Genomic DNA, 18,394 nt, shown 5'->3' on the forward strand with positions numbered 1-18,394 from the left:
GCCGTATGTGTATTTTGATGAATTTATCTGAAGCTGTGCAGAATGTTTGCTTTTCAATGTCACCACGAATCATTTCGAATATGAATTACAACGTTCCTCTCTTCATCATACATATTCGTAAACTTGTATGGTTATTCCAGTAAGTGAGAAAAGGGTGTGCAGTACTCGCTCCTTTAGAATAGATTCAAATCTGCTTGACACAATAGATTCTTATCTCCTTGATAACACCAAAAATTGACTAAGAAGATCGAGGGCACTGTGACCAAGCTGTCGGCCGACGTTATTGGGCAACCTCTGGCGACGGCGTCTGGCGACCGTGGTCAGTTCTACTGTGAACGCAGTCTTTGAATTTACGGTGTAGCTTCTGGTTTTTATAGATCCGCCTTTTCTAAAATACAAAATATTATTCTTCCTTTTCTATTAATCCAGTCTGCAACGATACCAGATTGGTGAATAATACTCGAGATTCGGCTAAACGATGGCTTTGGTTGCGACCTTCTTTGTCAATGCATTATATATTCTTAGTCTAAACGTGAAATTATTCTCCTTTTCTCAGGACTTTTCAGGTAACAAGGTGAGACCATACTCTGCGGCCCACCGATTTCGACATGCTCTGGCATTTCGCTGGACAGTAGCTCCTGTGAATGGATTTGGGTCACTACGGTTCCGGTTCGAGAAACCTATGTCACAAGTCATGACGCAGGATCCGTTTGAGAGCAGTTGGAATCGCTAAAACACTCGAAAACACGGAAATTTTACTTTCAGACATCAGGCTAGCATTCTAACAGTTTCGGGGAAATTGAGAAGTTAGTGATTTCGACGTATAGCAGCTGTATTTGAGCAAGAAAGATCTTGATGACTGAAGCGATGGCCTTTTAGGTCATAATCAACTTTACTGCGCAAGAACTAGTGCTCGTACTTCTGAGGGTATGTGTTTTAGAGCTCATGTTTATTAAACTTTTTTGTCTTTTTTTGGTCTATAATACCACCTCTTAAAATAAGGGATACTTTTTAAATACTCTGTATATTGTTATATTAAAAAATAACGTAAAATTTATTCTGAACAAGGAGTAAAAGTGCCAAGCTTACACGTCTGCCAATTTTGATAAAACGTGTGTGATCCTCTATCAAAACTGTATTTTTCTTCCCCTCAAAATGTATTTACCGCTTTTGGAGAACGTGTTGTGTAGGGCCCCCGCGGTCACACAGAAGTGCTGCAACACGATGTGACATGGACTCGCCTAATGTCTGACGTCGTGCTGGAGGGAAATGACACCATGAATCCTGTAGGGCTGTCCATAAATCCGTAAGAGTGATCTCTTCTGAACAGCATGTTGCAAGGCATCCCAGATATGCTCAATAATGTTCATATCCGGAGAGTTAAGTGACCAGCGGAAGTGTTTAAACTCAGAAGAGTGTTCCTGGAACTGCTCTATAGCAATTCTGGACGTGTGGGGCGTCGCATTGTCCTGCTGGAATTGCCGAAGTCCGTCGGTATGCACAGTGTACATCAATGGAAGCAGGCGATCTTACAGGATGCTTACGTACGTGTCACCCGCCAGAGTCGTATCTAGACATATCAGGGGTCCCATATCACTCCAACTGCACTCGTCCCATACCATTACAGAGACTACCCCAGCTTGAACAGTCCCCTGTTGACATGCAGGGTCCATGGATTCATGAGGTTGTCTCCATACCCGTATACGACCATCCATTCGATACAATTTGAAACGAGACTCGTCCGACCAGGCAACATGTCTCCAGTCATCAACAGTCCAATGTCGGTGTTGACGAGGCCAGTCGAGGCGTAAAGCTTTGTGTCGTGCAGTCATCAAGGGTACACGTATGGGCCTTCGGCTCCGGAAGCCCATATCGATGATGTTCCGTTGAATGGTTCGCACGCTGATACTTGTTGATGGCTTAGCATAGATATCTGCAGCAATTTTCGGAAGAGTTGCACTTCTGCCACGTTGAACGATTTTCTTCAGTCGTCGTTGGTCCCGTTCTTGGAGGATCTTTCTCCGGCTGCAGCAATGTCGGAAATTTGATGTTTTACCGGATTCTTGATGTTCGCGGTACACTTGTGGAACGGTCGTACGTGAAAATCCTCGCTTCATTGATACGCCAGTGATGCTGTGTTCCATCGCTCGTGCGTCGACTATAACGCCACGTTCAAACTCACTTAAATCTTGATAATCTGCCATTGTAGCAGTAGTAACCGATCTAGCAACTGCGCCAGACACTTGTTGTCTTATATAGGCGTTGCCGACCGCAGCGTCATATTCTGCCTGTTTGCATATTTCTGTATTTGAATACGCACGCCTACACCAGTTTCTCTGGCGCTTCTGTAACAGCATGAATTTTTTTTCTATTTTAAATGTAACATGAAAAATATGAGATGACATCGCAGGACAGTTGCACACTTGATGTTTGTCGGTGTTCAGTTAACAACCTATAGCAGGTAACGAATCGTGGGTATTAACAAAAATGTATTAAAGTAAGCTTCTGTACGCATGCACACATGAAAGGATTGTCTTTCGAAAATTCTATCAGCTCGCGCCGACTTCTATGATCAAGGATTACCTCGGATCGAAGAAAATAAAGGAGTCTTTTTGAAAAATAAGAAAAAGAGAGAGAGAGATACCAGCGATATTGGGGTCAGAGTTTTGTTGGCACTTACACTTCGCATTTCCTAAAAACGAATAGTACAGTATATTTTGTCAGGAAGAAAAGGAAGAAAAACACAAAAATTTATTGACTGCAGTATCAAACACGTGTCGTCAAAGTTCACAGGCACCTTCCTAAACATTACTTGATTGAAAATGACGATGAATAAATTTCGCGACAGCTTTCATATCCTTCTCAAACAGTTTTAAAAAACTGCGATATATGTAATTCGTACTCATACTCCACGTAAATGGTCACGACTCCAATTAACAAGGGGATTCTTGATCAAGTATATCTTTTACGGGCTGAAGTCATTAATTCTTCGATTACTCGGAAAGTATTAGGTTGGGAGCCTGATACGTATAAGTAAATTTCCATAGTTCCGAATGTTCTAACGGTTCGAGGCGGTTCGAAACGGTTCCGGCATCATCACATTTGACCTCGATTTCTTTCGTAAACGGAAGCGTTCAGACTAAGCCCTTTTACACGAGCTACGTTTGAGTGATCAATCAAAAGCACACTGATGTTCACTGAAAAGGATGCGCTGCAGGTACGGATGTCTCCCTGTGACCTATGTGGCGTGGAACACAAAACAAAGTCCAGTATTGAGAGCAGAGCATCCCAATATCATGATTACAATCTTAATATGTTGGCAGGAATAAGCATCTGGGAACGTTTGTAAGTGCATTTCGTGGCAAACAGTTCTTCGGTGACTCGAAAATACTTCGATTTTTTATCTGCTCTTTACCTTTGTCATTACTGTTTCTTTATCTTTTAAGGGCGGCAGTTCTTGGTCTGACGGTTCCCAATATGTTCCTGCAAATAACGGATCGGGATCTATAAATTACTGTCTGTGATATCAGAACACAATTAAACAATGCATGTTGATGTATATAGGCACGGGTTATAGACATCGGATTCTCAACCTGTGTCGTAAACATTACTCATATAGCGTATATGGTCAGAAGTATCAGAACACCAATTCGATGGAACTGTTGAAGTCAGCTAAATCGTAGAACACATGGATACCATCCGAATTTATATGAGTTTGATTCTTTTCTGTATAATAGTAACTTTAAAAAGTACGCACGGTGAAATATACAACTTGATAATATAGTGACAATCTTGTTGTGTGTGTATCTGAGGAATTTTGAGCCGATTGCAGTAGGGTTTTGGAGCATATACTGTATTCAAACATTATGAATCACCTCGAAGGGAACGATCTATTGACACGTAATCAGCATGGCTTCAGAAAACATCGCTCTTGTGCAACGCAGCTAGCTCTTTATTCGCACGAAGTAATGGCCGCTATCGACAGGGGATCTCAAGTTGATTCCGTATTTCTAGATTTCCGGAAAGCTTTTGACACCGTTCCTCACAAGCGTCTTCTAATCAAGCTGCGGAGCTATGGGGTATCGTCTCAGTTGTGCGACTGGATTCGTGATTTCCTGTCAGGAAGGTCGCAGTTCGTAGTAATAGACGGCAAATCATCGAGTAAAACTGAAGTGATATCAGGTGTTCCCCAGGGAAGCGTCCTGGGACCTCTACTGTTCCTGATCTATATAAATGACCTGGGTGACAATCTGAGCAGTTCTCTTAGGTTGTTCGCAGATGATGCTGTAATTTACCGTCTAGTAAGGTCATCCGAAGACCAGTATCAGCTGCAAAGCGATTTAGAAAAGATTGCTGTATGGTGTGTCAGGTGGCAGTTGACGCTAAATAACGAAAAGTGTGAGATGATCCACATGAGTTCGAAAAGAAATCCGTTGGAATTCGATTACTCGATAAATAGTACAATTCTCAAGGCTGTCAATTCAACTAAGTACCTGGGTGTTAAAATTACGAACAACTTCAGTTGGAAGGACCACATAGATAATATTGTCGGGAAGGCGAGCCAAAGGTTGCGTTTCATTGGCAGGACACTTAGAAGATGCAACAAGTCCACTAAAGAGACAGCTTACACTACACTCGTTCGTCCTCTGTTAGAATATTGCTGCGCGGTGTGGGATCCTTACCAGGTGGGATTGACGGAGGACATCGAGAGGGTGCAAAGAAGGGCAGCTCGTTTTGTATTATCGCGTTATAGGGGAGAGAGTGTGGCAGATATGATACACGAGTTGGGATGGAAGTCATTACAGCATAGACGTTTTTCGTCGGGGCGAGAGCTTTTTACGAAATTTCAGTCACCAACTTTCTCTTCCGAATGCGAAAATATTTTGTTGAGCCCAACCTACATAGGTAGGAATGATCATCAAAATAAAATAAGAGAAATCAGAGCTCGAACAGAAAGGTTTAGGTGTTCGTTTTTCCCGCTCGCTGTTCGGGAGTAGAATAGTAGAGAGATAGTATGATTGTGGTTCGATGAACCCTCTGCCAAGCACTTAAATGTGAATTGCAGAGTAGTCATGTAGATGTAGATTAGTGTCCGGGTGCTTTAACTCATTTATCACATGATCTCTCCCTGCCGCGCGGTTTGATGCGCCATGTCACGGATTGCGCGGCCCCTCCCGTCGGAGGTTCCAGTCCTTCCTCGGGCATGTGTGTGTGTGTGTTGTTCTTAGTATAAGTTAGTTTAAGTAGTGTGTAAGTCTAGGCACCGATAACCTCAGTAGTTTGGTCCCTTAGGAATTCAAACACATTTGAACATTTGATCTCTGCCTAGGCACTGAAGATTGATGCAAGACTGATTTAAACTAAGGCATTAAACATTACGAGCACTTCATCTAATTTCAGTCAAAAAAGTTTCGAAGCCATTCTAGATAGGTTCGCAACAGGGAAATATAGAACCTTGTCAAAAATAAGTAGAATAGAAGATACTAAGAGATCTCACGACTAATTAAACCTCAGTGGCTTGCTGCTGAATGCCGGACACGGAAGTTCGCTACCGGTGGATAACAGGCGTCTAACGGACACTTTCTCTTGTGTGGCAGTCCGTGGGAGGAGAAGAAAGAAAGTCCTCGATCGGAACCTTAAATGGCCGCCGGACGGGTCCCCAAGAGCCGCAATGCGTTACCTAATACTGTTGCAGGCGCAAGCAGGTTTCTTCTGGCCTGCTCCTTATGGCCTTCTCGTGTGGGCGGCCACGTAGGTTGTTACGGACATCTGGGAACGCGGTCGACAGCCAGTACCTGAGAACCCTACGCCTACGCTTTGAGGAAATGTAGCTCGTGTACGGCAATAAACAAAATCGCCACATTACAGATTGTCTGTAGATAAATGGACCATATGTTTCATAACTCAACGTACATTTTTCAGTCTCTTCATATTTACTTAAGCAAAGCAGCAAAGGTACTGTGGTTTCAGTACCAAGGATTCTATAACGGCGATCAAAAAGTTTTCTTTCGAAGGACGTGCAGTCTAGAATCGATATGGCAATGTAGCAAAACCACCGTGAGCGTTGAGGTAATCATTACACCGACCAACCAGGTTGAACACACCCGTTTGGTAAAACACCTCGTCCTGTTACGTGAAGAAGTCGCTAACTGCCTGCTGCACATCCTCGTCCGACAGAAATTCGACCCTTCAAGGGCTGTTTTAAGGGGCCGAGGGTGTGATAGTCCCATGGGGAGAGATCAGGATTATTAATGCTGAAATATTTTGTGCCGGCCGCGGTGGCCGAGCGGTTCTAGGCGCTTCAGTCCGGAACCGCTCGACTGCTACGGTCGCAGGTTCGAATCCTGCCTCGGGCATGGATGTGTGTGATGTCCTTAGGTTAGTTAGGTTTAAGTAGTTCTAAGTTCTACGGGACTAATGGCCACAGATGTTAAGTCCTATAGTGCTCAGAGCCATTTGAACCAGGACTATAGGGCGGGCGCCGATTGGCGTCTTGTGTCGAGTAGCGACCAGCATTGCATAACGGTGTTTCTCGACAGACGTTCTGCTTCATCCACAGTATTCATTCTCCGGTGAATGTCTACATTTGTCCTTTAGCGGGCGAGAAAAGTATAACATCACGCTGCTCCTGTTTGGACGCATTTGGTAATAACTTCGCAATAGTTTACGTTTCCACATTTACTACACGCACACGGGAAAGACACGAATGCCACATGTCGGTGTTTATACACTCATATCGCAGTCGCGCAACGTTGCATATAAGCTGTAGTAACGTCCTCAAACGGAAACTTTTTGATCGGCCAGTGTGGTATCGACTCATGGGTCCAGTACATTTCTTATCCGACAAAAATGTAATTATCTCAATCAAAAACGTTGTTTACCTGTATCTGATTAACTGTATGTTGCACATGTTTTATGTTTTCCCTATGTTTAATTCACAGAGCTGCATATTTTAATTTTTGCCCATCCTTATAACGTGAATAGATCCGCGACGATGAGGTAGCGTTCACGAAACCGCTACACAACCGGAATTTGAAAATAAAAAGTAATGCATTGGACTATGTTGTTGTAACAAAACAACGAAATCATCCATATTAACGTATAAGACTGCTGACTCACTGATTTTCTGAATTGAGCAGGCACGAGCGAAATTCAAATGTCTCTGTGTAGATCGCAAGGCTCATTAATTCTTACAGATCTGGAAGCACATCCACGCATTAATGATTGTACCTAGCACAAGTATAAGAACATAGTAGAGAAATGAACTTTTCCTATTTTACTACCTATCATTAAATTCAATTTTGTCAGAAACAAAAGGAAACAATCATCCATCATAGAAGAGGGACAGCAATTGCAAGCATGATGATTGCAGAAAATCACCATTTATTATAGGTGGCGTTTCAATTTTAGATTCTATTAGGTCGACGAACGTGCTCGTCTCATATTTAGTCGTATAATTGATAGTACTCTACGTGGTAAGTTGACGTCATGTTTTTGTAATCAGTTTGGAGAAAATTGTAGCTACGAACAGTAATTGTAAACGGAATAAATGTAAGAATGATGAGAGCGAGATCGTTACAATCAAGTTATGACACATCTACAGTTGAAGGCGACTTGAAAGGCTTCTTTCCCCTAATGAAATGGTTTTGAAATAGATAAGAATCGTATATTATATGAAACCGATAGAAATTCAAGTACGAGTGTTGTATCGTCACGTTCATGGCCCTCCGCAGAAAAAATCCTGGCGCGCCTTTGAGATTTGAATTTGGGGAATTTGACGCCATAGTTAACTATAGTAACTTGCTATAACAGCTGAGAAATTGGCAACACAACACTAGCATGGCTTTAGGCTCGTTAACATTTAAAGCTGCAAATAATTACTGAAAGCGCAAGTACCTAAGATGACCCAACACTGAATACCTTTCGAGGTAACACAAAGCCTGAAATAGCCCACTGAATGTACTTTCCAGTGATGTTGTTTCCATGTTATTACAAGAATAGTGAAGTAAAGTAATGCTGAAGTTTCATTAATATCGCTATTTGTTTGAGTTAAAAAAAATGGTTCAAATGGCTCTGAGCACTATGGGACTTAACAGCTATGGTCATCAGTCCCCTACAACTTAGAACTACTTAAACCTAACTAGCCTAAGGGCATTCACACAACACACAGCCATTTGAGTTAAAACCTTAATATAATACTGGGATTATCAAGAACACAGAGAGACAGTTGCAACTGGATTTCCAGCGTTTGTTCCAATGGTAAGGAACGGAGAAGAAGGGATTTGGCTGACTCTACCAACCAAGCGATAGGGATGGGGCCCTCCGTCTGTAATGGGAAAGCACCATGTTTAAATATTAGGCATATAGCAGGGACACCGAATAACTTTATGAACTTGGTCGAGTTCAGGCCAGATGACACGGGAACTGCTTGCTTAACTATACAGGGTGATCAAAATGTCAGTATAAATGTGAAAACTTAAAAAACCACGGAATCATGTAGATAGAGAGGTAAAAATTGACACACATTGCAGCGCGCAATAAGTTTAAAATCTGGGTCCGTCGGGAACCGTGTCCGGAGGGCCGAAGCGATTAAGGCAACCCCTCATGAGGAGCAGTATATCCGGGTTCGAGTCCCGGTCTAGCACAAATTTTTAACTACCGCCACTGCATTTCCACAATGCACTGTGCGGATGGAAGTCACTAGTTTCCTACGTACTCTTTCCCTTTTCTTCCTATTCCTCTGTTTCATATGCAACTTCAGATTGACCTACAAATGCCACCAAGCTACAGCTCACGCGCGCAGCGCGAGATTTTCAATATCCTCTCGCTCTCTTATGCCAACGCCTTTGTCGGCTATTTCATTAACATTTTTAATTTAAACTTTCCCTTCAGGCTTTTGTAAACGTTATGAAAAATTTAATTACGTTTACAATGCCATCTAAACTTAGCTCTCACAAGCACGGTAGTTTCGAAGTAAGAATGTCGGACCAAATACAATGAATTAATTGTTCACGTTTGCTGTTAAAAATTACAGTATTTTAAGGTAAAATTTAGATAAATGTCAATTTTAAATTTTGTACGTGGACGAAAAAGGCTTTTTAGTATTCACAAACGATTTTAGCCAAAATCTCAAGTGGCAAATTCATCAAAAATCCTTTCCACCATGGGACATTACAAGCAACTAGTAGAAGCGCGATACTTGCTTTGTGTGTTTCACGTGTTAATAAGCTGGAAGAGAATTTTAACTGATTCTTCAGGCCCGTAAGAATGCCTTCCGCTCCAAATAGCACTGGGTGAGAGGCACAAGACGTTCCGCTAAGCAGGAAAGGAAGCAGAGTGAGCGACGCGGCTTTCATGAAACAGAAGCGCTGATGCGAACCAAAGTAGCTCTGAAACATCTCTACCTTACAGATACCACAAAAACGCTAACCCTCGTGACGAGCTTTCTCAGAGAGCAACATCGCTAGGGGCTGATTTGAAATACTTGTCCAACAATCTCAGCTTATCTTACACTCGTTTTGTGTGTGTAGGTCGTAGCGAGCGTTGAGGTGTTCTCTGTGACAACTCTCTCATTCCTTACATCATGCATGTCAGATCTGATATTGTTCTCAGTCGCTGTTGCTCTTATTTTCGACAGAGCGTTTATTCCAACGAGAAAATTGACAAAAGAGGGCGTTGACCAGACAATACCGTAGAAATTTCGCTGACATTGATTTCGGAATGAGATACCATGACCAAGGAGCTCAGAGAACATGTTACAGAAATTCCAGACCTTAGGCACAGTAAGCAGAGACATTTTGGTGGATATTTCTGTCCATACAAGACTCTATAAACAAAAATTTATGGCCTGATTGTTAACATCACAACAAAGGCGTATTCTGTGTTAACAAACACGTGACAGCTCTGAGTGAAGATTACCTTTGTTAACCCATGTATAATCTCTTGAAATGCTTTCTTTTCTGTAGTATTCCTATTGGGAAAACGGGCCGCACACACGCACACCGTGCTCCTGACACTTGCATTCATAAATCCGTAAATTAAATATGTGCCTCTGCTTTACAGTGGAACTTGTTTTCGAACACTTAAAATACAAGTCACAAGTGAAAACCAAACAAAAAGTGAAACACGTTCATATATACTTCTTTGCATTTTATTACTTATCTCATCTGCTGCGAATGCGAGTTCCATCTTGACAAAAAATTTAAATACTTCAGCGAAAACTGTTTTGAGATTTTTAATGGACTTGTACGACATTTTATGATTTTATTCAACTTCCGTCGATGTATGCGCGCTGTAATATTTTGCGAGAGTCCCTGCCAGTTCGTCTCTTGTACGACTGGATGCCGATGCGCTATTTTACAGATAACTTTTTCTAAAGATGGGTAACGTTGCAGTGGTTTAACTTGCAGTTTCTACTACAATATGTTAGGTTTAATGCATTCTGGGGCTGAGCTTGTGATGGATACAAACAACGCTTGTTAAATAAAAGGATTTTAGAAAGAATGTAAGCCACTTGCAGAGAAAGAAAAACGCAAAAAAATTAAGAAGATGGAGACAAAAAGATATGATAGATAAGATAATTTTGAGATTATTTATTTATTTTTATATTTTTCCCATTTGTGATCCATTTTGTCGGCTGCTCTTGAAGATGAGGATACTACTTGGCTGACACGTGAATAGATAATTATTAAGTAATGACAGTTTTTTCTTCCACTTGTAACAATGTGGGCAGCGTAAAATTTGAACGATTTTGAGGATATTGAAAAAAATGTATAAGAAGGAGAGCGTAAGATAATATGAAAGATCAGAATGGAAGTTATGAGTATTACATTTCAAACAAGGAATGATTTCCGAAGACATGGGGTTACCAGTTTTGGATAAAAGGCGCGTTATCTTGATAGAGCTGCTGATTCTGAACAGCAGTTCCATCGTAAAAGTACACATTTTCTTCTTTTGTTATGATAAGTAATGAAGGAGAAACGTTTAAAATTTTAGTTTACTGCCGGCCGCGGTGGTCTCGCGGTTCTAGGCGCTCAGTCCAAAGCCACGCGACTGCTACGGTCGCAGGTTCGAATCCTGCCTCGGGCGTGGATGTGTGTGTTGTCCTTAGGTTAGTTAGGTTTAAGTAATTCTAAGTTCTAGGGGACTGATGACCTGAGATGTTAAGTCCCATAGTGCTCAGAGCCATTTGAACCATTTTAGTTTACTGTATTTTAGTGTTTTGTTGTTACCGAAAGAGATGAGGTGAAAAGGACTAAGGCATTTAGCGTGTCAAGAAGACTTGCACAGGTGTCATTTGAGGCCAGACATTGCAAAGTGCGTCGTAAACAAATGTAAACAGCAGGAAGAAAATAAAAATTATTGGTGAAAAATTAACTGATGCGATCCAGGCATATTCGATTACAGAAACATACGTTTAAAAACTGATTTCCTTCCAAAAAAGTTGTGTATTAGGAATCAAAAAAGCCTCCAGCTCATTTCACTAAACAAGTGCATGGAATTACCGAGCGCTGCTCGATAATCGCGGTGTTTCCTGCAGCGTGCTGTGTGTCACAAAATCAGTGCTCTGCTAAGGCTCTGACTCTTTAAGTGGCTTTCCACGGCGGCCTCGACTTCGAATGAAGCTAAGTGAAATGACCCTATACCGATGTTATAGCAGAGTGTGTGTCGGGAAAACGTCCGTCAGTAAAACCTGTACAAGATTCTTGTTCGTGCTGAATATACAAAATCTACTACATGAATCTAAAAGTCAACTGAAAGTTTATGAATTATCCATTAAATACCTCCAGCAACGTGTCGACAGTGTTTCTTGCGGAATAATATCGATATTCATTTAACTCTAGTCACTCTAGACAAAGTTCCAGATGCATCACACAAAAATGTATTTTTTGCAAATGTTGTTGTTGTGGTCTGCAGTCCTCAGACTGGTTTGATGCAGCTCTCCATGCTACTCTATCCCAGCTCTCCATGCTACTCTATGCTGTGCAAGCTTCTTCATCTCCCAGTACCTACTGCAACCTACATCCTTCTGAATCTGCTTGGTGTATTCATCTCTTGGTTTCCCTCTACGATTTTTACCCTCCACGCTGCCCTCCAATACTAAATTGGTGATCCCTTGATGTCTCAGAACATGTCCTACCAACCGATCCCTTCTTGTGGTCAAGTTGTCCCACAAACTTCTCTTCTCCCCAATCCTATTCAATACTTCCTCATTAGTTATGCGTTCTACCCATCTAATCTTCAGCATTCTTCTGTAGCACCACATTTCGAAAGCTTCTATTCTCTTTTTGTCTAAACTATTCATCGTCTACGTTTCAGTTCCATACATGGTTAGACTCCGTACAAATACTTTCAGAAACGACTTCCTGACATTTAAATATATAATCGATGTTAACAAATTTTTCTTCTTCAGAAACGCTTTCCTTGCCATTGCCATTCTACATTTTATATCCTCTCTACTTCGACCATTATCAGTTATTTTGCTCCCCAAATAGCAAAACTCCTTTACTACTTTAAGTGTCTCATTTCCTAATCTAATTCCCTCAGCATCACCCGACTTAATTCGACTACATTCCATTATCCTCGTTTTGCTTTTGTTGATTTCATCTTGTATCCTCCTTTCAAGACACTGTCCATTCCGTTCAACTGCTCTTCCAAGTCCTTTGCTGTCTCTGACAGAATTACAATGTCATCGGCGAACCTCAAAGTTTTTTTTCTTCTCCATGGATTTTAATACCTACTCTAAATTTTTCTTTTGTTTCCTTTACTGCTTCCTCAATATACAGATTGAATAACATCGAGGATAGGCTACAACCCCGTCTCACTCCCTTCCCAACCACTGCTTCCCTTTCATGTCCCTCGACTCTTATAACTGCCATCTGGTTTCTGTACAAATTGTAAATAGCCCTTCACTCCCTGTATTTCACCCCTGCCACTTTCAGAATTTGAAAGAGAGTATTCCAGGGAACATTGTTAAAAGCTTTCTCTAAGTCTACAAATGCTTTAAACGTAGGTTTGCCTTTCCTTAATCTTTCTTCTGAGATAAGTCGTAAGGTCAGTATTGCCTCACGTGTTCCAGCATTTCTAGGGATTCCAAACTGATCTTCCCCGAGGTTGGCTTCTACTAGGTTTTCCATTTGTCTGTAAAAATATCGATTTCTAAAGTAAGTAACCAAATCATTCGTCCTCGCGCAAGGGGACGACACGTGTTGAAACCCAACCTGTCACATTCTTACTTCGACTGCAGCTGGAATACATTTACATGTTTGATCGGAATGTGGAAATCAAAGAGCCGTGGTTTTGTTTAGTGAACGAACATTATAGTCATCCGGAGTGATTCCAAGAAACTATTGAAAACATGAATTATAAACCCAAGACGAACATATGACTTGGGTTCCGTTAGATTACGGATCCGATATTTTGCATTTGCGCCACAGCTTTAGGTCGATTGATAGAAATTGCGCAAAATGTCTATAAATAGTACGTCCTTTTCGAGGATAATACTTCCTCAAATGTCAACAGTATTAGTAACGTATGGAGTAGTTTTAATCTTTGCTGTTCTGTATTCTTTCAATGTTGACATGTTGACTGATCCACAACAGATGGTTCAAATGGCTCTGAGAACTATGAGACTTAACATCTATGGTCATCAGTCCCCTAGAACTTAGAACTACTTAAACCTAACTAACCTAAGGACAACACACAACACCCAGCCATCACGAGGCAGAGAAAATCCCTGACCCCGCCGGGAATCGAACCCGGGAACCCGGGCCCGGGAAGCGAGAACGCTACCGCACGATCCACAACAGTGTCGTTTCCCATCAGGCAGTACACCACTCCAGATAATGCACTCATGTTTGTGAAAAATGCAACACCAGAAAGAACAGGCCGCACGAACACGAAAGAGGACGTGTGGACCTTGTAGCAGCAGTAAGTGATTAAGACTGCGGAAGAATGGTGTACACTTGACAGTCGCATTCGTGTTAGCAGCTGCTGTGCTGACGGTATTCCAGTAGGTCGGCAGCAGAATGCACACAGTCAGGTGTAATAGACTGTAGAGTCACTGGGCTCAAATTGCGATCTCGATTCCTACGTATTGACGGCAATGTGCATACCATTCATCAGGAAGCCTTCGCAGGCACAGGTACGACTGCTGTTTTGAGAAACTTCACATGCCTTACATCAGCAACAAGCTGACTGGTCACATGTCGTGAGGGGTATGAAGGATGTTTACCATGGCTTCCCCGAACTGCAGCTTCACCTGACGGAAACCGCTGTTCATGCAGTGTGGACTTGAATAGGAACGGTTTGGCGAGAGACTCCACAGGAACATGCCCAGATTCCTTTCTACTCTATTCCTTGACATTCCGTTTCTCTTATTGCTGCATTTGGGTATTGCAGCGTGCTGCACATTCAAAGCCAGTGATCACATACGGTTCTGCAACATTAATCATTTGTGTACTGTCATTGATATTTTAGAGTTCGCAAACAATAGCGTACATATAAGTGTCCAGTTAGCCCAGTCGCCAGAGAACGAGCTGATCACAGAGAGCACACAGCCCGCCATTCATTTCAGTTCTGACAGCCGAAGGGATTTCAAAACTTAACCTCTCTTCCTTCCATCATTTCAGTACAGAGGTTACACATAGATGTAATTCCACACAGAAGTTTCGCCTGATCTCTTGCACGCTACAGTATTCTACTTTACTTTCTCTTTGATAAGAGACAGCTGAAGCGGACTATTCTTCGTTGAAGGTAGATTCCGGATTTTTACAGCGCAGAACTGTATGGCTTCAAGAAAATCAGTGACATACCTCTCGAGATGATTCAAACACGATCTGTGGAAGCAAGGCGGGGGATCTACGTACTCTTTTCATTCAATGAATCGTTTACTACAGGCTGTATTCGTCCAAAAGTCTAATTCTGTAAGGACGAGGACTAGCGTACGTCTACATTAATAACGACAACTCAACAGACCTGCCGAGTCCTAGCCCTTTGGTCCCACGGATGCCTCATAACGATAACAGCATTCGACTATTCATCAGATCAAATCGTGTCAGCACTCACTCAGGCCTTAACTGGAACTCAGAACAGTTTTCCATTGAGCGGTTCAGCATTCCTGTAGACACGGCCACAGCAAATACACCTGCCTATAACGAGAGTTTGCTGGTTGCTGGTCGCTTTGCATGCATTCTACATTGTTTGAGACTGAAGTTAGGGAAACATCTGGCATTCACGTAGACGAATTTGAGAAACTAGGGAAACAGAAATTTAAATTAGCTGGTTTATCGGTATAGGCGAGTGAGAGAACAATTGCTGTTTTCGTATGCTTCACGGTCTTTCTTTTGCGTCCTACTTATATCAGCTGAGCCCACCGTACTCCCCGTGAAGGCGTAAGGCTGAATTGCGCGCCAGCGACCTGGTGTACGGGACTGGAAGCGTGCCTGCGTACTTCAGTCGTAACGGTGCAGAATTACTCTGCGCCTGCAGATAATTGCGGGCTATTAAGTCGGCCAGCAGCGAAGGCCGTAAAAAGCGCAGGAAGCCGCTTCATTTTGATAGAGACTCTGCAGGACTCAGCATTACGCAAAACGTACTACTTACGCATTCACAAGGTCTTTGGTCTTCAGGAATTTGTGGGTTTCTGTGACTCCGAACCGATGTTATTCGACAATATTGCAGTACACTTACGTAACCTCACGAATTGATCAACCAGACTAGACATTTTCAATATTTTATATCAGTTCCACAGTGTTCAAGAATTGTAGAAGCGTCACATTACTTTCCACATGAAGGTATCCAGCGCCAACAATGTACCTCAATCACCATTCACCGCATCTCCAGCGTCACTCCACTTTTCAATTTCTGCGTAAGTGCTTCGCAACTTTCCCTCTCACTTGATTCAGCAATTTTCTCAATTTTCATTAATTACACACTTTTTACGCAATTTTTGCCAATTCAGTCCTATTTCGTATATATACATTACATCACTTAAATACTACATTAAAAAAATCACAGACAAGTACTTACATAGAACATATGCACTTTTCCAACATTCATTTTTTCTGTTTTTTCAGCACTGATTTCGCTGACTGATATGACGTCGCAGTTGTTGGTTAGTTGTTGTCACGTACCAAGTGCATACCACATTGCATTCACACCTTGAATATTCGAGCTGCTGTGAATACAGTTTTCCACTTTCTTTCTTAATTTCGTACACCCTATTTTACGCGTTTCTGTAGAGAATACCTGTAATGAAGTTTAATGTATTTTTTTGGAGAGTACGTTACTATTTGTATTCGTATTATAGAGGTTTCGTTCTATTTAGAATTCGCATTGCTGGAATTTCACTTGCAGAGGAACACATCTGGTTATGTAAGCTCGGATTAATAGACTGATCACAGATGTCTTCAATTATACTGCAAACCTCTTCTCGATGTCTGATGGAGTGAGAGCACACAACACTTTTTGTGGTAGTCTGTCCGACTGCTGGTAACGTTAAACCTGGAGATCCTGGTTATAGGTAGAATACATGTCTTCCAATCGCAACCTCTCTGTGTTCAGCCGTGAAAATAAAAATATGGCTTTACATGTAACAGGCACTTGGTTCTTCTGAGGACACACGTAAACTTTTGAATCATTATAGTATGTCGTGATTCGGTTCTGTGAAGTTTTAAGGATTTTTTCGCGCTTGCGTTTGCGATTGTTGCCATAGGATCCAAGTTTATTCTCACTTACTGTTTTCATCACAATAAGACATGTTTTTCAACTGCATTTACAATTTCTTGGAAAAATATGTGGAAGTTACTTTCTTATCTTGAACAAGGTTGCAAGAAGTTACATGTAATATTTCGTGTTTATGCTTTGATTTCATGCTCCCGACAAGGCGTGAGCTCTCTCTCTCTCTCTCTCTCTCTCTCTCTCCCCTTATACTCACTCTTTCCGTGTGTGTGTGTGTGTGTGTGTGTGTGTGTGTGTGTGTGTGTGTGTGTGTAAGCGTTAAATATAGACTACTCGTAGCAGTAAAGAATTCATCACGCTGAAATTTTGGCCAGTTAATGGAATAATTGTATTTGATTTCTTCTTTCGGTTCCCCGTAACGATACTAATTTCTTCGGCTCGCTGCAAAGAATTCTACTCATGCTCGCGACATACGTATTAAAGTGATTGGAGACAAGCTTACCATCGTACTCTTCTCTGCGCAGAAAATTCAGGTGGCAGCAGAGAAGCTTGAGCGCTTTACATCCTCTTTCTTGTGGCCTGAAAATAAACAAATTAAGATATAAGGATGAACTGTAAACAAAAATAGCCGGTTAGTGTACTGCCATTGGTTCTGAGTATTTGAATTTTTTTCCAATTTGTAAACTGTATGATAGAAAATACTACTGCAGACGTTGAGAAACTAAAGCGACAGGAAATTTATTACACACATGAAGTAGCATTAGAAATTAAAACAGTGTTTTATTTGCAGCATTGAGTGAAGAGCAAAAGCGTTTGATGTGTGCAGCAAAATGGAAGTGAAAATCCTACGTGCAGATTGTTCTTGAAATACAAATTGCATCCATTACAGAACAGATCATAAGGCCGCGACAGTGCTGAACTGTATCATGAGAGCGCTGACCACCAATCCTTCCCACAATCCCTGGTTTCAGTAACCCTACGTCCGCCCGGTAGCTGAGTGGTCAGCGCGACAGGAAGTCAATCCTAAGGGCCCAGGTTCGATTCCCAGCTGGGTCGGAAATTTTCTCCCCATCGACGCGCGAGTCGCCGAAGTGGCGTCAAATCGAAAGACTTGCACCCGGCGGACTGTCTACCCGACGGGAGGCCCAAGTCACACAACATTATTAGCAAACCTGCGACACCCTCTGAGGAAGAATTTGTCTGCACACATCAGTCTATCGAAGGAATCAAAACGGAATTATCGTTTGTACGGCATATGTGATAGAAAACTTCCCTGCATTCGCTGCTTCGTCAAATGTTCTATTTTCTCAGTCGCACGCAGCTGACACTTACGCCTCTAGCTTCAAGCGAATTTGTATTAACTAAACGATACACTTTTTTAGCCCTGTTTCACAAACTTTATTACTACCATTTGACCTAGATTTCGGGTTAATAGCCTATTTGCTAGTATATTTAATTCAATGTATTGATTTGTTGCATAAATTCATAGCGTTTTCCCATAAGTTTAAAAAACACACAACAAATACACTTAACAGAGACTCTAGTCTTCAGTAATAGTCTCCTTCACTATTTACAACAGTCTGCCAACGAGAGGGTAACTTTTCGATTCCGCGACTGTAGAAGTCATTTGGTTTTGAGGCGAAGAACTCGTCGAGCGACGATCCGAGCGCATTTTCATCCGGAAAGGAAGTTCCCTGAAGGTTGTTCGATAAAG

General features: G+C 41.8%; 1 protein-coding gene across 2 annotated transcripts in view; it reads right to left on the reverse strand.

Annotated features, from left to right (window-relative positions):
* LOC126297795 (uncharacterized) overlaps positions 1–18,394 on the reverse strand; it is a 164,536-nt gene that overhangs the window by 99,046 nt on the left and 47,096 nt on the right. For both annotated transcript variants that reach the window (XM_049989002.1, XM_049989000.1), the window contains one exon: positions 17,183–17,259. In XM_049989002.1, coding sequence (XP_049844959.1) covers positions 17,183–17,185 — 3 coding nt within the window. In that variant the 5' untranslated portion in view covers positions 17,186–17,259. The remainder of the gene's footprint in view (positions 1–17,182; positions 17,260–18,394) is intronic.

Source organism: Schistocerca gregaria, chromosome X (assembly GCF_023897955.1).
Source record: "Schistocerca gregaria isolate iqSchGreg1 chromosome X, iqSchGreg1.2, whole genome shotgun sequence".
NCBI lineage: Eukaryota > Metazoa > Arthropoda > Insecta > Orthoptera > Acrididae > Schistocerca > Schistocerca gregaria.